Source organism: Nothoprocta perdicaria, unplaced genomic scaffold (genome assembly GCF_003342845.1).
Source record: "Nothoprocta perdicaria isolate Ctin4 unplaced genomic scaffold, notPer1 scaffold_191, whole genome shotgun sequence".
Lineage (NCBI taxonomy): Eukaryota > Metazoa > Chordata > Aves > Tinamiformes > Tinamidae > Nothoprocta > Nothoprocta perdicaria.
Genome location: NW_020455105.1, coordinates 436,611 through 463,488, shown reverse-complemented (window position 1 = coordinate 463,488; position 26,878 = coordinate 436,611). Strand labels below are relative to the sequence as shown.

Genomic DNA, 26,878 nt, shown 5'->3' with positions numbered 1-26,878 from the left:
GATAATTTTATTTCCTAACCTTTTATTCATCTTGAGCAGTTTGGTGACATTTGACTCCCACTCTGATTATACTGAGACTTCAAAAACTACTCACTTCATATCAAAGAATTTTTCTACCATTAACCTATTTCTGGGAAATTACAATGGACTCCTGCACGTAAAAGCTGCACAAAGCCCCAGTCTGGAAGCAGCTCCTGTCTGGTCCTTCTCACACCCAAGTTGGCRGGCAGCAAATCCTGGGGCTAAACTGGGCAGACTGAGGTTTGCTCAGCACAGTCAAGATTAAAACAGCAAAATACACAAACTACAGCTGCAACAACAGATACTGGCCAACTTATTAATATTAATGGCATACCCACAACTTGCCTAAGATTATGCTCACCCGGTGTCACTYGAGCACATTCATTCCAGCGCTTGCACATTATGGACTTGCTAAAGGCTCTCTCTTTTCTTGCTTACTGTTAACTGCACATAAACTTTTGCTCCACTATCGTTTTTTTCCCTCCTATTCCAAGGGTGCAAAACCAGCGCTGTTTTCCTGGCTGAAGGTTTTGCTGAAAGCCAGACCCTTGCACGTGGTTGTACAAATGTGGTGCCCAGGAGAAAGGAGAAGACACATTTTTTTTTTTTTTTTTTTAGAAGACACTAAGAGAGGTAAAAACTGAGATCACAGACACGTGGGAGCAGGTACTGCAAGGGAATTGTGAGTTACGGAGCTCTAAGCAAGTCTTCTAAAGCAAACTAAACCTCTTCTAACCCAATGGATTTGCGTTGAGCCCAACTGAAGGTAATCCCTTCCTACAGGAGTGCAGCAGAGTTGTCCCAAGTGGCCAGGGGCCGGATTGATGGAAGTCCCATCTCCTGGTGGACGTGGTCCTCATGCACATAACATGAAGAGGCTAACGGTGGGGCTTCAGCATTAGCTTCACACCCTGCCCAAGGATGCTCAAAGAAGTCCTCTACGGTCTAGGAAAGATCTATGAAAAGGACTTAAGGAAAAGAAAGGGACTAGTTAGAGGCTTGAGATTGGCAGGGCAGTAAGCGCTTGAAGGCTTGGAGATCTTCAAGTCGAAGAGTGGAGGATCAAGCACTGCGTGTACATCCCAGAGGGAGGGAAAAGCTGCAGCGAGGGAAGAGCAGGAGGCTGGTGGCCACGGGGTACCCGGGCAAAGGACATTTGGGAGCCTCTGGGGATGGGCACCGGTGCTCGGCACAAGGGCCCCAGGCCACGAGCGCTTGTTTGGCTTTGCTCATGTCGACACAACCGGGTCTAAGAGCGGGCTGAATTCGGCCCGTGAAGCGGACGCTCAACTCCTGCTATGGGACAAGACAGCAGCGGGATCTTCTCACAACTACAAGCTCTGCCCTTCAAGTAGAAAATGTCTTTCCCAAGAACTTRGTACTAAATTCCTTAATGATTTTGTGCATTGGGAACAATTAAAATAATAGCCTGCTATGCAAATGCACAAAAAACCCTCAGCCTGTTTCTTGTTACGGCTTAAACCAGACTAAATATCCTGATTCCAGCAGAGCTGCAAGAGACCTGGGTCTTACACAGCTACAACTCGGAGYACAGGCTGTGTCTGAAGACCCTACAATCAAGTTTAATTTCTGAAGATGCAAAAAGCAAACAAAATGTCAGTAGTTAATATTGCAATATCCTCACTGCTCTGTAGAAATATAACAATGCAAGCTGTGTCATTTTAAACCAATATGCTTTAAAGTCAGTTTAAGCTATATCCATAAACACCACACCTGTAACTGCTGCATTCTTGTAAGAGATGTACCAGAAAATCAATGGACAGGGTCAGAGTGACTAAGGCACCAAAAAATTCATACCTTCACAAAGCTATAATCAGAGAAATAATAATAATAAAAAAAAGGATAAAGGACTCAGGAAAAGAAAGGGGAAAAGACAGAGAAGGGCCTCATGCCTGTATGGAAATGGCCGCAGCTCCCTGCTCTTGCCGGCAGCGCCGCCAGCTCCCGGTTATCCAACCTGCTCCGGGAGCAGCTCCCAGAGCCCTTTCCAGTGAGCAAAGGGCTGGGTATTTCACTGCAAGGGGGGCTTTGGATCAAGGCTGCTCCTTTTGCCATCCCCATGCAAATATAAATCCTTTGAAAAAAATCACAGTTCCTACCAAACAAGCAGGAATGTTAATTTTTTTGCTGGACAAAAAAACTCTCAGGACTAAGATGAATAGATAACGGATGGATTTCATGGGGAATGTGTTTACTTTGGGCACAAGCAGCTGGAGATGAGAGAGACTGTGCAAATTAAACATTTCAGTGCCAAAGAAATATTTCCAAGGACTGGTAAAGAACAGTGTCTCAGGGAAGGAAAATGACTTTTCAGGATGTTACCTAATTACCCCAGTGCTCCCATCAAAACCTACGGGCAATGGCAACAGGCTCACTTGCTAGCAGCAAACACTGCTCATGGCTCTGAGCACCRGCAGTAAAGGTTGATTTTTAATTTAAAGGCACCTGGAACCTTCCCCTGCTCCAGTTTTGTCGTATGCCAAAAGTCACCTCCTATGCTTGCCCAGAGTGACAAACACACCTTGCCTGTGGTTGCTGCATGGCCAAACCACCAGCTTGATTACCAGCTGGAGCAGTAATATCCATCCTGATTAAAAATGCCGAGTGTGTYGCTGCATTTCTTCCTGGCTTGATGCTGTCAAACTGCATTTCAGGTCTCGCGGGCCCAGGAGCGCAGGGTTTGAACGTGAGCTCCCCAGCAGATGAATCCCGGCTCCACTGGAGCTGGGGAAAGCGAGGAGAAATCCCCGCAGGCTGCACTTCTGACAGCACAGCCCATTCCTGCCCTCTGCGCTCACCGCACGCCCTGGGCAAAGGGAGAATAAAGCCACGAGAGACGGGATGCAAACACARCGTGCACGGGAATAATCCTTTAAAGCCCCGAGTTAACCACCAGCCTGCTGAAGGGCCTGCTGGCCGAGGGGAAGGGGTGCTCTCGGGGGAGCTTTGCTTAAAGTCTACCTCAAAGTCTGTTTTCMGAGGCAGTTTACCTTAACCCTGACTTGTCTGCATCTTGCAGAGGGATGGATTACTAAAACAGTAACGGATCTGTGAAAGAACAGCACTGAAGAGACGAATCCTGACTGCAAACACAGATGCTCTGAAAAGCAAGAGCACAGATATGACATACATAGTACTGTGGCAAGTTAATATTTCAGTATTTGTGACCATTTAATTACACCAAGAATCTTCCATTTGCTGARGAGTTTGGATTCGAGTCATTCCAATTACGACTGCACTATTAAACAATCCATCAATCTTCACCATTAAAGCAACGTTTAAATTAAAGCCTCAACACTACAATTGAGGGTTTACAGTTAACACTTGTTTTCTTGCCTGCAACAACCATTTTTGCACGTACCGGGTTTTTCTACACRGCAGGTTTTCTACAAGAGTATCATCTTTGAACATCATTCATTCACATCATTTATTTTGGAAGGAAATCCTAAAAAAAAATGTTTTCTGGCAAGATTTGCAGACAAGCATGCCCACTTGTCTTGCTGCCTACACGGAAGACTTGGTTTTTAATGGCACCCTCCACCCTTGCCAGCTGAGCCCACGGCGTGGGCAAGCTGAGCAGAAGAGAGGGCTGGGGACCTCTCTTGAATTCGTCCCCAAAGCTTCTAGATGTCAATACTGCAACCAAGGCTCAGGGAAGTCCTCCAGATTCCCTACTAGAAAATAAGAAAAGTCTTTACTTTTGGACATATTTTTTCCCCTTAAACAACAACAACAACAAAACACTGGCTGAAATTCAGTTTTAAGAGAAGAGTCACCCCCATCCCCCTTTCTCCCCTTCTCTGTCTCTAAAAAACAAAACCCCTTCCTTCTGGATTCACTTTAATGAACAACTGATCGAAACTGCATCCCAAGGGAGCAGAGCGAGCCGCGACTCCCACTTTGATCTCCTCCCCATGGAGGGCTGCGCTCCCTGCCTCGCTTGCAAGATGTTCCCTTGATTGACGTTTGCTCTGATGTGCAAACTGCTTTGAACTTCAGACATTTAATTCCCATCAGGCTSCACTCATTTTTATTCTCCTTCAACAGGATTTACAAGCAGGAGATCAGCAAATGCAGAAGATAAAATAAATTTGCAGAAGCTTTGAATCTTACATCAAAACAGCGCTCMAGTGAGCTCCAATTGGATTTCATTCAGCCTGAATTTACAGTGTAAATCAACTTCTGCACAGTTTCAGTTTGGCGAAAAAAAATAAGGGCACAGTATCTAAAAACAGCACACAGATACCGACTGAGGAGGTCTCACTGTTTTAAGATTCATTTATTTCCTCTCCGTTTCCGTTTTCCATAAATCTAAAAATGCAAATTGCATGCAAATGAAATTACATTCATGCACTGAAAATTTGGCATTTCCTTTAAAGTCCCCAGCTAAGTCCCTGCTGCTGCCTATGAGCAAAAGTGGCTCCCTTTTGTTTCCCCCTTGCAAGTGCAGCTCTTAAGATACCGAAGCAACCCAAGGAACTGACTGGGCCTGCTGTTATCTCCCACTCAACTGCTCCCGAGAGGAAGGATAAACACAGAAAGGGCTGCAATAAAACTGAACGGCATTAGCAAATATTTAACCATCTGTTTAAAAAGAGGGGGAAAAAACTGAGCACTTCTGAAGGCGGTATCGCAGTCTGGGAGTAAATGATTTTCAAAAATAGGTTTGTCAACTCACTTGGGTAAACAGGTTTGCAACCAAAAATTGTCAAGTAGTATGTTAAGCTAACAAATATTTCCCCATTCCATCTCTTTTGGCCAATTCAGATAAAAGCATTCCTCAGCCTCTTATGGGCAAGGTTAACTACAGAACAAAACTGGCTTTCAAGGCGCCTCAAAACATCCATGTTAGCAGCAGAAACAAAAGCCTGAAATTTTTAATACTGCCCTACGAGATGGCCGACTTTGGGAAATTTGGCGAAATGCATCTTGCTGCAGGCACGCAGAGCCCCCCGAGCCGCAGCTCAGCAGCACCCGCGCACCCGCTCCCGGGTGAACGCAGCTTTAACCACCTGCCGAGGCCGGGCTGCTAGGAAGCAGCCCGGGAAATGGTCCCGCAGGAGCAGCCAGCTCTGCTCTGCACCAGGAAACCCAGCCTTGGTGCACGGTGAACACACAAACCGTGTGTGCAAGGCACCCACCAACCGGCCGTCCTGCCTCTGGGTTCTCCTTCTGCAAATCCGCAAAGCTCATCGTGCTTCCACTCAGTGCTGCCGTCCTGCTGCACAGCACTCCTTTTAATGAAGAAAATTATTTTGATTGTAATTCGGAAGTCATACAACAGACTCTTCAAACTACAAGCACATACCAAGCTACTGCTTCCCAAGACTTGTTTCTTAAGCCCCTATCTGGACACTTTTCACAACCAGCAAGTCCCCCAGGAGCTGCGGAGACGCTGCAGGGGCTCAGGACCTCTGATAAATRAACACTATTTTCCACTCTCGTGCAATGGTCCCCTCTCCTGTCACCCAGCTCCACGACATGCACCCAAGCCTGTCCGAGCRCCGCACGGGAGGGTCTAGCCGTAACCGCAGAGCCCACTGAAGGTCAAGGAAGGGCGCTATCTGCCCACACCTCTGGCTGCTCTGCTTCCTGCCTTTCCCAACAAACTTAGCAGGAAAGCAGCACCTTGAGTGAGATAAACAGGACACGTCACATTGCACACTAAAATACTACCCTTTTAAGAAGAAAGGTAATTCATGAAAACGCTGTTTTGTAAAGGGCCACCCACTCCTATCAGGCTAGCTCACGGCTTTCCCATGAAATTTGCTTTTCACGGCTTCTCCAGCAGCCTCTGCTAGTGCAGAAACAGGAAGCCTTGTTTTTCCAGCAGGGATTTCTCCAGGGATTAGAAGAGCTATGCCACTTTGGCCATCCATTTGCCTTATCTCCCCCAGTTTACCTTCCCATTTTGCTAAGTGCCCGGAGCACCTTATCTGGATGGACTCTGCTCAGTGGGAGCAGCAGCTGCTATAGGTGCTTTCCAGCACGGCTGCTAGAGGTTTGGGAACTCCGAGGCTCCTCCTGACCTCACGGACACACACAGAGTGCGGATGCCTGCCCAGACATCAGATTTTAGAGTCTGCTTCCAAAAGCTAAACCCTCTGGGCTGCTCTTTTCCAATCCTGCCCCTTCCTCCACGCTCATCCTGCCTTTTTTCCATTTCCAAACCCTGATAAAGTAAAACTGAAAATGCAAGCAGCAAAAATCAGAGGAAAATACACAGCCTCCGCCCTGCAGTACCACTACAGCAGCCCACCTCTCCTGAGYAGTATTTAAGTATATACTTAAGTATGTGAATAACTCCCAGTTACAAGAGCACATGTTTGAATGCCTTGGCAAGCAGAATGAGTGCAAGATATGATAGAATACAGCAACCGAGAGCTATATTTTAATTTTAATTCTAAATTAGCATGTGCCAAGCTTTTAAGAGACACAGTACATTTTCATTTTTGTTTCCCATCCATCACCCAGGAACAGCACAAGCTCTGGAGGACCCTGGCTGCTGTGGAGGGCACGAGCTGCCCTTGCTGCATTTAAACCCTGGGAATAGGTAGCAAAAATATTTTCATTTCATTGCAATATGCTAGGGTTTCATAATGAAAAATCTACAAAACTGTACGTGTCCTGGTCATGGCTTGCAAATCCCAAGAGAGATGAAGCAGTTTTCCAATATAATCTATCATAAGACCACTCCAGAAATCTCAAGCAGGTCAACGCCGGYGTAAGGCAGCTCCACCACGCACAGTAACCACACAAGTTAGTCATTTGGACTCTTCATTGCGAAACAAACACTACATAACAGCAATAACATAAATATTACTACCCTTGCCATATCTCACTACCCAATTAAAGAGGTAATTTAAATGCCAAGTTCATTTCAGATACCAGGTCCTGGCTGCTAAGTCCTATTTCACGTTATTTATTTATAGTTGTTTAGTGGAGTATTCTTGCTGTTAAGATTAAGTAACACAGCAAACAGACTTGCAGTCAAAGCTCAGATTTTCAAGCTAAACATAGTTGAGGGTAAGGCTAAACTTCAGTAATTGTGTTAATAAAAAATAAAGACTAAGTGAAAATGCTAAACCACTAAAAAGAAACATAGACAAGTCCATCACATCCATTTCATTCAAATTTTCTGTGATCGTATCAAAGTGTTAATTGTTTAAAATAAATTATTATATTACTACTTGAGAACTCAGACGTTACATACTACAAGTAGGAAAAAACACAGAGGAAAAACACATTATGCTACTCAGACAAAAAGCAGCATAATTTGAACAAAACTGATCACCTAGATATGGACTTTTCAAAACGTGGTAAATGAGCAAACTCAGGCTCCAGGTAGTGTATCCTATTCCTGTAAGTCTCCCTGTACACTAAACAGTAGCATCCACATGGTTAAACACTAATGCAGGAGTCACCACATTTCCAAAAAAGAACAAAAAAAAGCCCATGTTAGCCAAGTTAGTCAACTTCAGGCTAAATTGTACATAATATATAAATCCAAATGTACATAATATATAACACATATATATATGTATAGTATATATAACTAATATAGTATATATAACATATCTTAGATATTAGCTGGTCGTTGAGATACTGTCAGATTTATTCTGTATAAAAGATTATTCTCTACAACTGAGGGTTGAACAGTCTTTTTTTCTTTTTGCTTTAATTCCCAGCCCATCACAGCTCCTTTCAGAGCTCCTCATTAAAGACATTCTCAACAGAACCAGAAGAGCGAGGACAGGACAAGGAGCATCGCCTGCAAAACGGTCTTCTCCAAAGTTACCAAGAAAAGGAGAAAACGAGGTTTTTGCTGCAAAAGAAAATCCCTTGYATCGTTTCTCCCACCCTTGCACTAAGTGGCAGAGCAGCCCAGGCCCCGGGCTGGGCACTTACTCCATCATGGACGGGGGAATGGTGCAGCAGTCCTGGATGGCCGTCAGCGGCGACGTCAGGTGGGCCGTGTACGACGCCTCCACCACCTGCTTGTTCCGATTCACCACGTCCAAGTAGCGGTTAAACTTCTCGCGGATTTTTTTTGCCAACTGGAAAAAAAAGAAAAAYAAATAAAKAAAGAAGAAAATAGGAAAACTGGGTCACGCTTTGTATTAGCACCTTCCATACTAACAGACTTGAAAGAAAAGGGAGAGCTGCATATATTGAAGATAGCTCTTGTCTGCCTTGCTCGTTGTGTTTCCGTCTTGCTGATGAAGCCACTGGGAGGACAAGTAATTAGTAAGACTGGCCAGAAAGTSGAATATGCAAGAGGATAAAATACATTTACCATAGAGCAATGGAGCTGTGCACGAGTGAACAGCCAAACTCCCCTTACGTTCGGCTCCCCTTCCATTAAGGGCTGACACCCTGGCATGACTCGCAGCGACGCGACTGCTCTCCTCGCTCTTAGGATCTCGTCCAGGGTCTTGTCAGGCCTGACAAGGGGATGAGGGCCACAAATGGGTGGCAAAGCAAGGGCCGCATATGGATCCAGAGGGAGAGCCCCCAAAGACCTCAGCTCTGCGGGTTTTGCAGCAGAAACCCTGGCCACGTCTGTCCCTGTTTCGGGGGAGAGGAGCAGTGGTGTCGCACAGCACCCCAGCAGCGCAACGTGGCCGGCAGCCCCTCCGCATCTCTGCCACTATCCCACCTGCAGCTCGCAGCCCAAACCAACGGGAGGAATCTCCAGGCCATTCATTACTGGCCCCGGATATTCAGGAGTATTTCAGCCCTTCASAGCCAGAGTTACTTCTTTAACTCATCACTTTCATCCTTCCTGCTCTGCCCTCCAAACTCCTCCTCCTTGTGCCATCCAAAACACGAAGCAAAGGCTTAACCAGCACCATGACATCCGTGCTCTGGGAAACGCCATCGGGTGTCCGGGACCCCCTGGCCTGACCAATATCTTTCCCGACTCTTATGAAGAGGCCGCTTCCCCGTGATTTACCTCCTTGTGTGCACAAGGAGRCCGGCGCCGGTGGCGGCGGCCGCTTTGCCCTCTTTGTTCCCCTCGAATGCTGCAGCTCCCTTGCAGGTCTCCTAGGAGCGGCGCCGCTAACAGACCCTTGTCCAAACGCCCCGCAGAATTAGACCTAATTGGTTTTGCAGAATGATTTATTGCCGAGACACCAGAGGCCTAGGGAAGCCCCCCACACACACCAGSCATGCAGCGCTATTAAGCTGCTCCGCAACAAGCTGCGGGGCAGCGYTCCTGCTTTTCTGTATTGAGGGAAACTCTCTTTTTGCCCGGCGGTGSCTGCAACGTGCGCAGGGATGCGTGGTCTCCTGGTGCGCCTGCAGCGGGCACCAGCCAAGCTTCCCACACCGTGGGAAGGAGACGAGTTCCTGCTGGGAAGAGCCAGAGCATCCCTGCGCATCCCCAAACGGGACACCCACTGAACCCAGTGTGAAACAGACCCCCAGGCATCTCCAAAGAAGAGACTCAGATTCTCCAAAAAACCTGTTTTTCGGCCAGGCAGGCTGCTCAGCAACGCTGCTACCTCTGGCGAGCGCTGAGCCAAAGCTCTGGCAGGTAGAAAAGCTGTCACAGGGGGGAACAGCCAAACCAAGCACCCTGAAATCCCCGTCTCCGCTAATAAGCCAATGCTCCCAGCAACCAAAACCCATGAGAAGCAGCTAACCACCCCCTCCGCTCCAAAACACCCCAGCAGATACCAATGGCAACGTCCAAAATGTCCAATTTTCCCTGAAAATCAATTATAGCACATGCAGCATGTTAAAAACCTAGGAGTAATGCATCAGGCAGCTGAAAACTTTTTAAAATAAGTTCTAATCTGTCAAATCAAACAAATATTTCAGGGTTTTTTTAATGCTTCATGGCAAACAAATAAAAAAAAACCTGAATTTTATTCCACTGGAATAGCATTTTATTTGCACTGCAGTGCAAAATACTTCCTAAAACTCCCAACACTACAGAGTCATTCTAGCTCCTAGTGATTGAAATAGGAGCAAAAATAAAACACACTCCCAGCTCGCCTCCCCTGCATGCCCGTGCACGCACAGACCCCACCAGCTCCGGCACAGCAATCTGTTTGCACAACACTGTGCCTGGTTGCTAGACAGTGGCAGAACAAAACCCGCCGTCTCAAACAGGCTTTTTGTTTTCCTAAGAAAATCTTGCACCCAAATACCACTCACTTTTTTCTTTATGTGTTATTCCTATTTAGCATAGGCACAGACCTGCCCAGACCTGGAGAGCGGCTGCACGCTGCAGAGGGTGCAAGATCCAAGCCACGTTTTTTTTTAATACAAAAAGCCAAACGTGCAGAAAGCAAATGGGAGAACTGCAAAAGGACAGAGCACTTAACCATGCACCCGTTTTAACAGCACCACTTAAAATATCCGAGCAGGCAGGGCGGAAAGCAAGTGCCCTGGTGCAGAGTGACAGAGAGCTGCTCCTCGCAGGCAGCCTGGGCGGTCGAGATCAAGATGCAGGAAACTCCTCTTCACTTTGGGCAAGGATTTCTGAGGGTCTCCCTAGGGCAAGTTACTTCCAAAGCCACCTCGCAACAAAAACAAAAGAAAGGGCCACAGCTCCTGCAAAATCATTGCAGGAACACGGCAAAGGCAGCACATGCTGTCCTTCGCCATAGCCTGACCTAAACCCTTCTTCACCTGATCCCAAATCCAGCCGGATGTGAGCAGAGGCCGAGAACCAACCTCTTGGGCACTGAGCCCGGGCCTTCACACTGGGCACAGTGTAATTTTGGAAAGATATTCCATCTTGATTTTAAATATATATATTTTTATATATATATATAGAGAGAGAGATGAGGAGTTCTTCCATCAGTGTGACTGCAAAATGCCTCCTCAGTTTTAACCTCACTACTTCATCACTTATTTTCGCAAAGAGCCCATTTCCCTGCGAAGGTGGCATCTGAAGCGACGCTGGCCCGAGCACTGCATATGCCAAGAGCAAAACACGTTATAGATCTCCGTGTCCTTTCCCACAGCTTACAAAAACAAAACAATGCTAATTAACTGGCAAAGGGAAGCATGGGAAGACAGGGAATAGCTCAAGCTCGGCAAGAGAGGAAGTAATTTCATCAGCTGGCAGTAGGTGATGGAGCAAGAGAAGGAGCAGAAGAGCAGCGTGGCTGGGAAGCAGCCTCGGGAAAAGCGCCATGTTACCTAACGAGTGGCAGGGAGGCTGTGCCAAGTCCTGGATCCTGCAGGATCCAGCAGGACAGCAGCAGTAAGGAGGAAACTCCTGGGAGCCAAGTGAAGAAGTGCCAGGCTCTGGGTTGAAGAACAGAAGAGCAAACCCAGCAGTATTTACAAATGATGCAACAAGCCGGTGGTTCCAAGAGTTTTTAGCCTGCACAGGAGAGAGAAGTCGGTGTCTGCCCCAATTGCAGCTTTCCGACGCCTCCCAGGGACGGCTTSTGGGAGCCGCCCGGCCAAGGGCAGGGCCCCGGGGCAGCCCCTGAGGTGGAAATGCAAAGGGACCAGCTGAAGGAAGCAGCAGGTTTCCGAGGAGCCCAACCTGAAGTCAGGAGACGTCGGCGATCCTTAGCACCGAATCCATGTGGGATGCGGAGGGTCGCTCTGCACCGGGAAGAAYGGCAGCAGCACAAAGCCAGGGAAACACTGGGAAACTCCAGGCTCAGCCAGGCTGGGCTCAATTCACAGCAAGGCCTCAGAAGGACAAGTTAGAGACAGAGAAAAACCTGGATGGAGGGGCCTGGTCAAGAAAGCAGAGGTGAACATGGAGTGTGAGGCACTGAAACACTACTGTAGATACCCTGAGCAGAAGAAATTTCCTCAACTTGGGGAGGAATAGAAAAAACGTGTGTGGACAATCCTAGCGTGTTCTGGTTTGAATTTGTGGCATTTGTATTATTAGGGATAGAAAAAGAGGACACAGAAACACGGCCAACACTACAGGAAAACCTGATAATGAAGCCACACACCTTCAGCTTTCCAGGCAGGTGAGGAAACAATTCACATGAAATGCAAACACACTTTCCATTTTATTCATCAGCAGAGCTGGGGGAATAACTCGATGATCCATGTGGAGCAGGAAYAGCCGCTTGGCGTGGACCAGTGTGGAACAGACCTCTGGCTTTTGCCATATTGTTGCTGCTGGGTTTTCAATTCTTGGCCCAATTTTTAGCATTTAAGGTATGAGACTTTTGTGTGTGATTCTCGTGAATACGTCCCTGTTGGAGACTGCAAAACCTGCAAATTCCCCTCTTGCCCTTCTCACTCCGGTCTCCTCTCTCCCATGGCAGCAGAAATGGGGGGCCCCAGCACTGCTCAGTATCTGCTGCCTTCCTTTAAAACTGCCAGCCTCGATTCTCCTGAACCACAACTAGCCATTTTCCAACTCCTCTCCATCCCTCCTTCACGCTACCAATATTCAATAGCAAAAAGCCCCATGTACAATAAGCCACAAACAAGTCAGGGGAAACGGAAGCAGGCTATTTTTGCTGATTACCATCTAACTTTTAATAAATTCTTCAAAGAGAAAAGGGTTACACGGGATTATTATTAGCAGATAGCTGTGGACTTGGTTAGCCCCAGCGGGTCAGCCATTCCTTGCGTGGCATGGGGCAAGCCAAGCACATTAAACTGCTTGGCCTGAAGGCCGACAGCTGCAGTTTCTCACTTTCCCAGCAAACAAAACTCTTTATTTACACAGCTCGGTACATACAAAAAAAAAAAAAAAAAAAGAAAAAGAAAAAGAAAAAATCCTCATACAACTTAGTGGTTTGCCAGAAAAAAAGAAATCCCAGCTGAAATAAAACTGTAATTAATTGCCTTTGGGTATCAGTTCCTTAAAAAAAAAGTTAATGAAGGACAAACTCAGAAACGAGTGACAGGGGATTTAATTTGCTTACATTTGTTTGCATTCGTTCGAGACGATCCAGTTGGATGTCCTGCTCTGACTCGTAAAACTCCAGCTCTCCTGCTTGCGACTCATTAGCGCTAGAAGACCCAGTCATTAATGAAASCGAAGTGCTCAATTATTCTTCCATCCACTTCACTGTTGAGCTTTTAACCACTGTAATTATGCTGTGCCGGGGCCTCGTTTTTCTCTTCTGACAGCTAAGAATTCATCACACTACCTATAATGTTTAGACAGTTATTTATATCTCCTTAAGAGTGAATACGTACATCTGCGAGCGGGGAACAAGTGGAGATTTTAAGCGGGGAATCTATAGTTAAGACTTCAAAGAAGTTTCGATTCAGTTTCTCCGTTTCCCCCAAACACTTCTGGCTTTCAAAGGCCATCTGATACGTCTAATCCAGCCCACATGGCCCTTTTGTGGCGCRCAGACCACCCAGCGAAGCCCCTGGAAACCACGACCCTCTCTGGCAGGCAGGGCTGGCGAACCCTCCTCGTCAGATGCCGGGGACATCTCTGATTTAAAGCGCGGYCGTCGCCGTTTTGGGGGTGCACGCGCCTGCCTGGGCTCACTGGGAAGCCAGTCTCTTTACTGGTATTTGGGACTCTCACCATGTGTATGAAGGCAACGTCCTCCCTGGCCGTCCTGTCTGTCATCTGATTTTTGTGCATCCAGCCCGGGRTACCGAGTGGTTCCCCTGGGGTCCAAGCACCCATTTCTGCCCATTTCACCCACCCAACTGGTGCTTCCAGAGGCTGCGACAGCACCCGAGCAGGGCGGGCCTGCACCCTGGCACCTATCTGGTTCATTTTCCCTCATTTTCTGGGTTTTAAGAAGGTATTTTGGAAAAAACAGAATACCTGTTTGGCAGCTTAGGTTAAAGAAAAAGAGCTTTGTTAGGGCCAATGGCACTCTAAGCTCTGATTTTTGCGGATTTACTTATTTACGGTGTTTCACTGATACCCCAACAAAACAAACACACGCTGGAAGTTACATCATGCAAGGCAATACGAGCAACAGTCTCATTTGGTCTGCTCAAGTACCACRATGCACGCAGCATCCAGAGCCACCGCCGAGAAAAGGGCATCGCTGTTATGAAGAGGAAAGCAGGAAAAAGGCAGGAGGGGAAGGAAAAAAAAAAAAGATAAAGCAGAAATCAAACAAATCCAGGGGGGATAAAAAGAACTGGAGACCCAGAAGGTCCTCACAACTCCCTGGAGAAGCAAACACCCAGGGTGTCCGAGGTGGCATTAAAAAAGAGTAGAGAAAGGAACCACCTTGTGGTCCCATCTAACACACACGGCAAGGTTTTTACTCCTGTGCTACAGGGGATGTTCTCAAGTGAGAGCTGGGCAAYTCAAACCAGGAACCTGCTTTCGTGGCCCAGCTGAATCCAGAGAAAGAGAATGTTTAAAAATGGAAATGCAAAACGAAAAACACCCCCAGGATCCAATCCCGCCGCTCACCAAAGCTAGGAAAAACTCCTGTAAAGCAAAACATCTGCTATGGGGTTTCGACATTGTTATCCATAGGGTGTAGCAATAGTTAATAGGAGAAACATGGATTTCCCTGGAATTAAAGCTTTGCTCCAGTTTTCTCTGGTGCTCCCCATACAGCTCTAACACACTAAACAAAAATGGAAATAATAGATGGGTGCAAGCCAAACCCGAGGGGAAATGCACACTCCTCTGACAACCCCTTTCACAAACCTTGGCAATTGTACTAAACCTAAGAAATCAACCTAAAAACTCCTATCATTTCAATCTAAAAATCAAATTTCAATTCCAGCTCAGGAATCCCATGACTCTGCATCCAAAGTTATGTGCTAACATTATTACACTTCTGCTTACTGCCATAAGGATTGCACACCAAAGACTTGCCTTTTTTTTTATTTAACCAAAAAAAAAAAAAAGGTTGCTGGAATTTTCCCTCCGCTATTCTATTTTCTGCAGACTAACCTCATTCCTGCATTGATCATAATCCTGTCAGARGCCAGCATCTATCTTTTGAAACAGAAAAGCAGCTGAGCCCTGCCCTCCGATTCAGACTTGCCCGGAGCTTCAGCGCATTGTATGTGAATTCAGAATCCCTTTTGATTCATCTCCGCTTTGACTTTTACTTGGGGAAAAAAACACATCCTGGTCTGGTAGCTTTGATACTTTATCAWAACAAAACTTGGAGCGCTCATCTGCTTAAATACATTTCTTTTTGATGCACACACGCAGGCAAARGGCTGGTGTGTTCCTGCAAGCACAAGAGCAGCTCGTGCACAAGGCAAACTACCTGCATGGGCAGAGCTAACCCCTTCCCCGGAGCCCTCCGCTCTGAGGCACCCTTGTTTTTACTCAGCATTAAGGCTGGTCTGATAGGGGTCTAAGGAGGTCAGGTTTCTTGCTGACGTTGTATAAATGAGCCCCTGCTTAAGCCGGGACGAAAAGCCAGCTCTTTGTTCTGGCCTCCGGGCTGCCTATACAGGGCAATTTTTGTCCCTCCTCTCACAACAGATTGCGTTTGCCATGACGATGAAGCAGCGAGAATACGCCATTAGTGCTTTAATTTCCTAAAGGTGACATTAGATCTGACTTGAGCTCTTTTAAAATTTACCCCAAATTAATTTTTCAGATGCACTTACAAGTGCTAAAGTGCACCCAGTCCGAGTGTTACCGGATACACTGCCTTAATGCTAAATTGAAGAGTTCGCTTAACGTTTTCAAATTTGCTCCCTTGGGAAAAAATGCACAAAGTAACGAAAATCCCTAATAAAGAACTGTTCCTGCAGGACAAGCGCTCACAAATGCAGCCAACTGCTTGTAAAGCCCGGGCAGCCCTTTCCCCCGYGCTGAGCCGAGCAGGCAGCAGGGCCGCGGGCCGGACTTACCTGCTGCACTTCGCTTTCCCCATTGGAGATCTTCTCTGTGTACACAAAGGAGTCGAATATCCTCTGAAACACAAGCAGAGAGGATGCGTAAGAGACCCGGTGTTAGTGCCAGCACCACAGGGCAGTTTCCAGATGCGCACCGGGGAAGGAGCCTGGGTCAGAAAAGGAACATTTAATGGGGGGAGTCTAAAACATCAGATTTACCCATGGGTAATGAAGCTGATGTAAGCAATCCATGCTCCTGTATCTGTGTATGTTTTTAAAGGTAAACACACAACAGCATTTTCAAAGCATCTGCTAACTCATCACACCAGGCAAACACACAACAGTATTTTCAAAACATCTGCTAACTCATCAAACCGACATAAAACACAACAAAAACACTTTGCATTGAGAGGCACCATCCCTGCAAACTGTGACTGTTCTCCGATGCTGAACACGTAACTTATTTTCTGAAGCACTGCTTGCTTCCAACTATAATTCACGCTAAATGGCTGCCAGGTGCCAACAATTTGCCCGTACACAACAGGCTCGGAGCCACCTGCGGGAATGGGGCTCCAAACCTTGCTAACATTCCGCCTCYGGATGGAAACCTCCGCTTGGAAGGCTTCCCGGGGCAGGGCTGGGCACCTCTGGCCGCCCTGCAGAGCCTGCCCGATGCTCTCGGGTTCCTCWTGAGGACTTCTCACTTCCAAGGGCAACTTCCACCTGAGGGAGAACACATTCATCCCCATCCATCCCCACCACAAACTTTGCCRGCCTGACTTAAGAGCGGAGCAGTGGCTGCATAACGTGAGAGGCATAAGAGGACAGTATTGATTATTGCTTATCAGGTCCAGGTAAGAATATTCAGCTGTCACAGCCCACTGCTCCAGGGCACCTCCCAGCCTCCTTCCAGGCGCCCACACAGTTGCACACCAAGCAACAAGGAGCTTATGGTGACCAGAAGAGCTGTGGGTTTCCTAAGGAATTCAGTGGCCACCTCTTTGCCCCACAGCAAGCACACTCCATCCAAGCAAGGATTTTACAAGGGAAGCTGAAATTGTTTTTCTGGCAGSTCCCTATTAAAATGTGGATTTTTGATTGTGTTTTCAACCAGAAAAATGTTGTTGTAAAACGCGACCCAAAGCCATAAGAGATGCAGGTTGGTGTGTGCTATAGGAATGCCAGCTATAGGGCAGCCTGGCCACGGGCCTGCCCCTTCCTGGGGCTTTGTGCAGGGAGAGGGGGAATTGTCAGGAATTACAAGGCTTAATACGTGTAGCCATCAGAGTTCTCCGAGTGCAGGTCTGGCCGGTCCTCCCCCTGCAACCCCTTGCTCTGCTCAGGATCATCCCTYCCCCTTATCGCCCCCGCTGCCGCCGCCGGGCATCCCAGAAATGTGAGCTCCCGATCCGCACAGAGCCTTTGGCAGGGCCGCAMTAAATCTGCTCAGCTCGCGAGTCCCCGAGAGCTTGGAAGGAAAAGGAGGYAACTCCTCTTGAAAGCCGCCGTGCGCCGGGACTTCCTCTTCCCCCGGACCTTTGTTTAAAGCTCTGCTAAAACTGCGCTTAAACTACAAGCATGTTTTTTTCCCCCCTTCACGAGATGAAAAGATAATTCAATCATCAGAGGGAACTACATTAAAGCACATTGTTTTGATGTAAAATGTTTTAAATGCATTGGATTTTTCTCCCCGCGCAGCACTTAAGTCTCCAGACATCAAAAGGAGGGTGAAGGAAACTGTCCGTCAGCTCCGGAGGGAGCTTCCCGGGCCTGGTCCCGGCCTTTAACACCCTGCCGGGCTTAGGAACACCCCAAATCACAGCCGAGAGCATCCTACACTGTTACACAGAAGCCACAACACAAGCAGAATTGATCTGGCCACTCACCTACGTTGTTCAGCCTATTTCAGCTTGATTTTTACTTCTACCAAGGCCTTGACAATCTTATAGCACCACTACTTTTTTTTTTAAAATTAAAACTGCAAATTCCRTAGCAAGCTGAGCAGGGGTCCATCACTCAAACCTACCTAAACCAGCAGCCAAATGTGAGGAAGGGTCGTAGCATTTGGGGACAGATTTGCCCAAAACAGACTGAACTTGTAGCRGCCTCGAGCACCTCCAGAGCCAATTCCTACCACTGCCATGGTTTTCACTTAAAAACAAAACTGCCAACCTGTGTTTCCCAATCGGACCTCCGAGCTGCATTTCAGGATCTGAATTTCCAGATTTGCATTTCAGAGCAGCTGGGGCTGCCTCACGCTCGGCTTGGAGTAACAAAGCAAATATTTGATGAATGAGGTAAAATCGGGAGTAAAGGAGGGTTCCAGCCCGGCGTCCTCCGGGCAGCCGCTGCAAGGACGGATTGGGAAGCCTCCTGCTTCCCCGGGTGCAGCTTGACAGGGATGGAGGGCAGCTCACAAGACAGGACACCTCCCGGGAGGAAGGAGGCGAGCTTCCYAGCAGACCAGAGGCACCCAGGTTGCTATCAGCAATGTGTAGAAATGAGGACGGTTTTAGTCAAAAGTTGAATGCAATGAATGAAAACAAATGCAGGGTTTGCAAAGCACCTGCCACGCTGTACCTGGATGGAAGGTGCTTCAATATTCACATTATTTTATATRTAAATACATATATATATATTCACACACACATTCCTTCAGGCAACCCAGGTCAGAGGGCAGCATCCACCAAAGATGTCACCATAAACTAAGTGAAAGGACTTTGAAGACAACTACAATATTCTCTAATTGAGCATATTTGTTATTCCCCCTTTGTCTTCTCCACTTATTCATGTTACGATTCTACATTGCTCCCAAGAAGTGATTATTTTTAAGCCGCCAGGACTGTCGCTGATGAACTTTTCCTTGGAGCACTTTGGGATGCAGGCTGCTCTTAGGTGTCACATTTGAGAAAAGGGCGACATTRGGAAAGCAAATAAACAGCTGGAGCAAAACGTGTGTCAAGTACAATCAGGTGGGACTGCAGGACATCCTCATTTCAGGCAGCRACCAAGCAGGGCCCATGTCTCATTTTAAAGACTTTAAGAAGGGGTGGGCAAAGCAACACATGGCAAATCCTCCATATGCTGCAGCTGGCAGAACGGGACAGCTTGGGGGGAAACCTGTGACTTCTCTTGGGTGTTTATTTTTGCAGCCCCTGCGACCATGTCCCGTTGTTTTGTTACCACTTGCTGAAACCAAGCAACACGAAGCAGCAGCTTCCCRCGAGACCGAGGGCACGTCCGTCTTCTCCTCCAGGACTTTACAACATGAATTTAAGATACTTGAAGTGAACTGGGGGAAGATGGTACGGCACAAAACCGGGGAGATGAGGGCAGCGATGGCAGCAGCCCAAACGGCGGCCCCTGCTTGGCCACGCACTGGGGGCCGGGGAGCTTTTAGGAAAGATTTCACTAATTAGCTTGCTTTGTTATAATATTTGTCAAGCACCAACAAATACCCTTATCTGAAAGGCAAAGATCCCAGACAGAACAGAGCTTGCCAGATAGCGCAGGTGAATGGGCTGAGTCCTGAGGCAGAAGCTGTTAGAAAAGCAGCATTTTAAACAAAAATGAGAAATTTTAAGGAATTCCACCCCATCATCTCCTTCCAGTTTCCTTTTCCAATCCCTCTCTTTCTAATTCTGTTCTCCGAGCAGCCCCCTGCTCCCCTGCAGCGTCTCCTTCCCACACGCAGAAACTGGGACCCCCTCCTCTCCCATCCCTGCTGCCCAAGCAGCTTCCAGCTGGGATTCAATTCCCGCAGCAGGGAAAGAAGCACCCGCCCGGGTGCTACTGCAGAGAAAGGACGGAGCCATAACCCAAGCAGACTTCTCCCACCACCAAGGGCGCTCTGCCAAAACGCTCATTCTCATTTAAACCTGAGCGAATCCTGCAGGATTTTATCCCCCGCCTTCACCTGTTGGGCCCCYTGTGTCCCCTTGCATCTCCTGCCGCTGAGAAAGTGTGCGCTGACCAACACTTGCACTTCGAGGAAATGAACAGTATGCGAGAAGAGTAATTCTCAGGAGGGGGAATAACCAGCCCCACGTTTGCATTTTGCACCACCTCCCAGCAGGTACCTGGAAAGCCGGCAAAGCTTCTGGCTGTGGATGCCAAGGCCTCTCCGCAGCGCGCGGGCTCGGAGGAGGCTGCACCGATACCTGACCTGCAGCTGGTACCGAAGCGGTTCCCTTTGGTCCAAGGCRAGCAGCCATTGCAACAACACCCTGGTTTTGGCACCCACACACCAGCGCGTTGAGCAGAGGGAGCTGGAACGACACCTCCGGACAGCAACGGATCACACTGGATCTTCATTCTGGTGACAGTCTCACACAGCATTTACAGTGTGCATATATATACACACACTTATACATGTATATGAAATGCCCTCAGGGCACGGAGGCACGAGGAGCAGCGAGGCGCAGGTGGTCGGGACGCGGCATTCCTGGAAAGCAGGCGCTCCGGGGAGAGCGCTCCTCGTAAACGCAGCTCCCTGGCAAGCGCCCGGCATCCACAACGAGGGGAAACGCCGGGAAAACGGAGCGGCTGCCAAAAATGCAATCAAGAACCCAGCACGTTTTCCCTCTTCCTTTTTAAGGGCCGAGGGAAGAGGGAGGAAAAGCGAGTGAGAGGGTAAAATACCCCCTAGAAAATTAGTTCCACATGCTAAAAAGATTATTCATTTAGCCGGTGTAACTTGACCACAGCCATACTCCTGACAACGTGCATGGCCGTATTTCAGCAAAGGAAAGTTAGTGTTACCCAGCCTTAAAACACAAAGCAGATGGTCTGCTCAACACGACTGGGGTTTTTTCCCTCTCTGCACCTATCCCTCATTCTTGCCTACAGGATATCAAACTTTAAATACTTCCATGAACTTGCCTATATTTACAATTTTAAGTAATTGATATTGTATAACCAGCCATAGTTGAAGATAGCAGAGCAAACGACAGCAAAGTAAATAAAGGAAAATGCTGTCTTTGAGCTTTGCACTCAGCTAAAAAAGATTAAGATGAATTTTTAAACGGCTAATTATTCTGTTTGTGAACAGGAGGGTGACTTTCAGCTCCACCTCTTCCTCCTTAGGCCACGTTGGGCTCCGTGCTGTGCCCACCACCCAGTTCCTGAATTACTCCACGGCTGCCAGGTCCAATTTTTAAACTATAAATAGCCCCAGTCTGTCATTCCAGCCTCCACCTGCCCCAGCCCTCCAGACTCCCCTTATTCCACAGCATCCCATTTTAATTTAAGTATTTATCAGGAATTAAACTGAGATTGGATTCTATTCAGATATCTCTGGATTCCCTTTTTTTTTTTTTTTTTTTTTTTTTAAAGCTAATGTCAAATGTGACCAAGTAAAACCACACATTTAAGCAGCAGACTTAAGCATGTAAATAGATGCAGTCCTACAGCCAAAAGAGATTTATATCATTTTCGTCTAATTGCTGCACTTCTCCACGTTGGTCATTAATTCAATATACAGCAAATAGGCAGCAAAAACATTCAGCAGGATAACATTCCAGCGAGGGCTGCATAATTTTACAGTGAAACCAAGAAGAAAAAAGAAACCCCAGCCCCTGGGAGCACGTGGTTCTGTTTTGCACTGAGCACCGGCGAGGCAGAAGTTGGGCTGTTGGGGACAAACGCTGCACCGCAGGAATACCTAAAGGTGACATTTAAAGAAGTATCTGACCAAAGGAGAAAAGAAAATCCCCAAAAGACAAGTTTAAACGTAAGCCTATTTGGTCATAAATCAGCACACCAAACTTCTGTGCACCCAAGGAACGGGCTGGTGCTAACGCAGTTACAGCAGCARTTGTTTTAAATGTCCAAGAGCTCCGTTTTTCAGGATTTCTCGGGAAGAATCATGAGCACAGGCACTGCATGGGCRGCTCCAGCCTCGGCACCTCTCAGCGCCGGCTGCTCCCGCTGCCTCCTCTCGACATCTGCATCCGAGCGAGGCACCGACATTCCTGCCGGGAGGAAAACAGCGCGGGAGCCGTAACTGGAAACAGACGCTCCGGATCAGAGCGGCTCCCTGCGCGGGTTGGTGTCTGGGGCACCCGCGCGTTTCGACACCGCTTGTGTTGGGAAGGACAGGAGCTTTGGGACGCTGGGGAGGACGGGAGCTTTGGGACGGGCTGCTCCGGCCCTGCGCTCGCCTTGTTTCTCCCGCAGCCTCCCATTCTGCGGATTTGCACCTGAAAGTGGCAAGTCTAAGTCTGTTCTCAAAAACGTCAACTTTGCAATGCAGTTTCAAAGGAAGAAATAAAAAGAAAGCAAGGATAAACGCTTTGTATTATCTTAACTACCTCGTGCCTCTTCACAGAGTGGTTGAGGTTGGAAGGGACCTCTAGAGATCATCTAGTCCAACCCCCCTGTTCCAGCAGGGACACCTAGAGCTCTTCTCTAAGCTGGTTTTCAGGTTATTTTCAAATAAGTGTTGAATTTGCAACATTTAAGGCGGATCTGCCGGCATTAGCAGCTCAGTCCCTGTGCTCACACAGTAGCTCCCGGCCGTGTCYTGGAGGGACAGGGACACTCAGGTGGAAAGCGGCCCCAACGCTCATCCCAGAAGCACACAGTAGATTTGCAGGAGAGATCTTTCAGTGCACATTTTTGGCCATAGCTTCATTTTTGCTCTTTCGGAATGGGAAACTTGAAAGCCCTGGGTATTCGCCAGGAGCTTTAGGAAACAGTGTTGCACCTAGATGCTGTCAAAACCCAAACTACCTGCACCAAAAACGCCAAATTTTCCCCTTTTGTTCCCAAACCAGGCAGGGAACAGGCACAGCGAGCCCTAACAAGCTCTTTATCCACTTTTCCCCATTCGGTTGTTCCGTGAGCCAGGAGACAGCCTGACCCGATCCACAAAACCAAACAGACCTACAGAGATGTAAACACACTGCATCCTGCAGGGGAAAATAAAAGTGCAGATGCAAAGGGAGAGCTCCTTGCGAGGCCAAGGGGAAGCAGAGACACCCACTGCTACAGGAAACTCCTAAACYACTTGCAAGGCGGTGGCTGGAGCTCGTGCAAGGTCAGTCCGYAGGAGAAAGTCCCAGGCTGTTCTCTGCAGAACAGAGAGCTGCAGAGCTGAGCCACAACCGCCAGCTCCTCTGTCCTGGGTCTTCTGCAGCACCAATAGGATCATCTGGGAAGAGCAGAGCCATTAGATGTTATCAGCTCACAAAAGATGAAAAATTGGGGAAAGAAAAGGAGAGGCTCCAGAATTGAATTCCTGCAGCACTTCAAAGCAATTTGTGCATGAATGCAAGCATTTATTCTTCTAATTAAAAGAAGGAAAAAAAACAAGCGAAATCACAAGACATCATTTACATGAAAGGGGGGGAGGAAAAACATACACACACAAACAAAAACTTCAGTGTTAATCAAGAGCAGAGGAGCTTCCAATGTGGAAGAGGGAGAGAAAACTCAGGTTTTAATGAGGGAAAGAGCTGCAGAGCAAAGCTGGCAGCAGCAGAGCCTCACCGGAGCCAAGCTCGCTCCCACCCTTGTCTCCAGGCAGGCAGAACTGGGTTTCCCTACGGATATGATCTCTGACAAGCCTTTTTTTTTCCATTTCTACATGGGTCTCCCCAACACAGACATTTAATGTGTCACGTTCCTGCCTGTCTCTGCACACACAGAACTCCAGAAAGTCCCAGCTCGCACTGGGAGCACTCGGGCACACACCGGTACTCACTGCAGTTACCCAGACTGGGGACTTGGCAGCGAAGCACAAACTGTTGTGGCTGCTCCATCGGTCTCCGAGACTCCCTGGCAAGTGGTCAGGATGCAGGGAGTCCTGATTTCCCCAGGGCTTTAAAGCAAAACAAAAGTTATTTTCTTATTGTTTGTGCGACCTTGGCAGAATCCGTATTTCAAGGCAAAACACTAAACTGCATCAAAGGCCCACGGAAAATCTGAAAGCAAACCAGAGTTTCTAATCTGCTATATGGCTATGGGCAAACCTATATTTATCACTTTAAATATGTTATCATAAACACACACCACGAGAACAGTGTCATTCACGCAGTGAAACAGCAGCTGGAGCATTTCCTAACCAAAAATGTAAGAGTTCAGCCCTCTAAATACTGCTGAAATTAGTACAATACATCTCATCTTTCCAACAGTAGGAAGGGAGAAATTCTACGGAAGCTCAGGTCAAAAACCAGCCATGAAAAATCCGTGATCCAAAAGGATCATGGAAAAATGATCATGGAAATGATCATGGAAAAAAGATCACGGAAAAATGGATCCAAAATGATCATGGAAAAATCCAAGATCTGTCCAGACAAACCCATGAAAACTCTTTTCATGCTTAACAGCACGGAGGTGAGGAGCATTTGAGTCATTCCAGTCTTCRATCAGACTGCAAATCAGGTAAGTTTTTCTAGGCTGCTTTTAGAAAGAGGAATCCCCTCTCAAGAGAAGCAGGATGGAAGAAATTTTCCCAGATTTCGGAGCAATTCCCACCTCCAAAGGGTGCCCCTCGGCCCACCGCACAGCAGGGGATGGTTTCCAGCGAGGTCCCAGCTTCTCCCTGCCTACGGAATGGCTTTTTCCAGCTATTTCACCRTATCAGTGTGGGCAGATTCCCGTGGTTTCACCGGAGCCGAATCCCCTCTCTTGCGAGCTTTTCTTCTCTCTCTTCTTCTCTTCCCTGCTCTCCTCGCCTCTTCTCTTTCCAAGTATTTCTTTCCAAGCAGGATTCCCTCTCACTCGTTGAGATTTCATAGAATCACAGAATCCTTCCGGTCGGAAGGGACCCTTAGAGATGATCCAGTCCTGCACACGCAGGGTCACCCAGAGCACGGGGCACAGGCTGCGTCCAAATGGGTTTGGAAGTTCTCCAGAGAAGGAGACTCCACAGCCTCTCTGGGCAGCCTGTTTAGTAACACAAAAGTTGTAAGGACTAATTCCTCTAAATTATACCTGAGTTTATAGATTAAATCATGTCACTTCTTTGCCATTTCCATAAAACATGTCCCATCCCAAAGCCCTGTAAACGGGTGCTCCTGCACGTGCYGGGGCTGCACCATGATGAGGGCCTGGCCGAGGGGAAGCGCAGGGCGCCCGGCACCCTGCGGATCACGGACACGTGTTCAGGAAACGGCCCCATTCCTCATGGGCTGCGTCAGGATGCAGCATCCGAGCGTGGGACGCGGCAGGAGGGAAGCTCAGCRTGCCCAGAAGCCAACTCTGGTTGGAAAACTAACGTTTTGGGAAAGACGGGACTTAATCCTGCCGAGGTTGCAACTGAAAAGCATCTCAGTGCACATGCACAAAAGAAAAACACTATGCAAAAGAGATGAAAAAAGAAGAAAAAAGGAAAGAAATAGAATGTCTAAAAACAGCCTAGCTTGTTCCTTAAATTAGCACCTGGAATTTCTGTTTCGGGCCGTTTTTCTTGTAGTACAACCCTTTAAAGCCCAGTGAGGACTGCAGCTAAACTGAGCATCCGAGTAGCAGAGAATGAAGATCTGGAACTGACTGTCATTAAACTTAGTCTTTGCAACRTGAAAGACAGATGAAGACAGGCCAGATGAGGGCTGCAAACCCACGAGCACCGTCCCAAGGCGCTCCACGCTGATGGGCAACAACAGGGCAAGAACTTGGGCAGCAAACAAGAGAATTCGGGAACAGATTCCCACTACAAAAAAGGAAGTTAAAATGGAAGGAACCAGATTTTCCAGAAAAAACAAACATACAAACAAAAAAACCCAACAGGAAATATGTAATGGGGGCATGAAGTCCTTTTTGATGTGCTGTCACTGCCGGTTGGGGGTGTTTCTATCAGAGAGGATCAAAGAGGACCCACGGATACACACACTGTAAAAATTAAAACAATGACAGAGGCAATTACTACTTCTCATTCCTTCTGTAAATATTATTGCAAGCTGCTTTTTCCTMTCAAGTATTTGCCATTTCTACAGCGAGCTCCACTGCTCCTGCTAAATGAATACAACATTTTTTGTTTCAAAACAGAAGAGAATCATTCGACCTTTTTTTTTAAAAAACAAATCCCAATTTATGTCTAACTTGGTCTAGATGAGGGATTTTTGAAGCTCTAGAGACTGCTCATTTGCTCAAAATAAATCTCTGCTGTGGTTTCCTTCAGAAGATCCTGCTTGTATGAACTCCCTTATTTAAAGGGTGCCCTTGCAGATCATGTGCACGGCAGCATCTTCCTGTGGAATCATGCGGATGCCCCAGGCAGGCGCTGGCACTCGGAACGCCGAAGCCTCCCCCCATTCACAGTACTGCAAAGCTCCCGAACATTCGCTCTTATTTAACGTTTGAAAATGCTCCAGTGCACATAAAATATTTATCAAAGTGGGGTTGAAATCAGAATGCTCAATGCCAGCTTCTTCCTCAAAATACATTTTAGTTTGTTCTCAGTACATTTTTTCAAGCTTTTTCTATGTTAAAAAGCACATTTTATCCAAACTCAGAAGATGCCAATGAAAAACCTACATTTGCTGCACGCTGTTGCATTACAAAATGAAAATCGGTATTTTACTCTCTGCTGTAATCCCCAAAACTTTTCCAAGTGATGTGGTAATACTGGTAGTTAGGAACTGTATGCACAAAAATCCCTGTGGGGGAAGCTCCACTATCGCTGCACTCGCAATTACACYCTCAAAATAATTCCATTACCTTCCCCACGAATAAGAACAAATGGAAGGGCCTAAGTCTGTGCAAGCAAGATTTAAGCTCTCCGATGCTGGGGTGTTTTTGGCTGGTTGGGTTTTTTTGGTGCTCTGATCCGAACATCTACATGTGCACACTTCCAAATCTGGATATTTTTAGGCAATCCAGCAAAACAAGCACAATTTGTATTTCCAGCTTCCTCAAGTGCTTTGCCTGACCATTTCTTAAGGATATGTGAGCACCTACTTGGCAGATGCATTTCTATACACGTATAAATGGAGTGGCAAAGCACTGCCAGGGAGGCTGCCCGTGTCTCCTGCTGTCATCACCCAAGCAGGAGCAGGTAAGAGTGGTCTTTAACCTCTATGTTAAATTTGACACCGAATTAAGGATTTAAGGCTGCATAAAGATCACGTCCAACTCAGCAACCTGAATA

General features: G+C 47.4%; 1 protein-coding gene across 1 annotated transcript in view; it reads right to left on the bottom strand.

Moving 5' to 3' along the window:
- The window catches only part of CACHD1 (cache domain containing 1), a gene marked incomplete at its 5' end in the record, with an annotated part of 80,587 nt that overhangs the window by 35,883 nt on the left and 17,826 nt on the right, over positions 1–26,878 (bottom strand). Inside the window, 2 exons of the mRNA XM_026037168.1 lie at positions 7,951–8,099; positions 15,802–15,864. Coding sequence (XP_025892953.1) covers positions 7,951–8,099; positions 15,802–15,864 — 212 coding nt within the window. The remainder of the gene's footprint in view (positions 1–7,950; positions 8,100–15,801; positions 15,865–26,878) is intronic.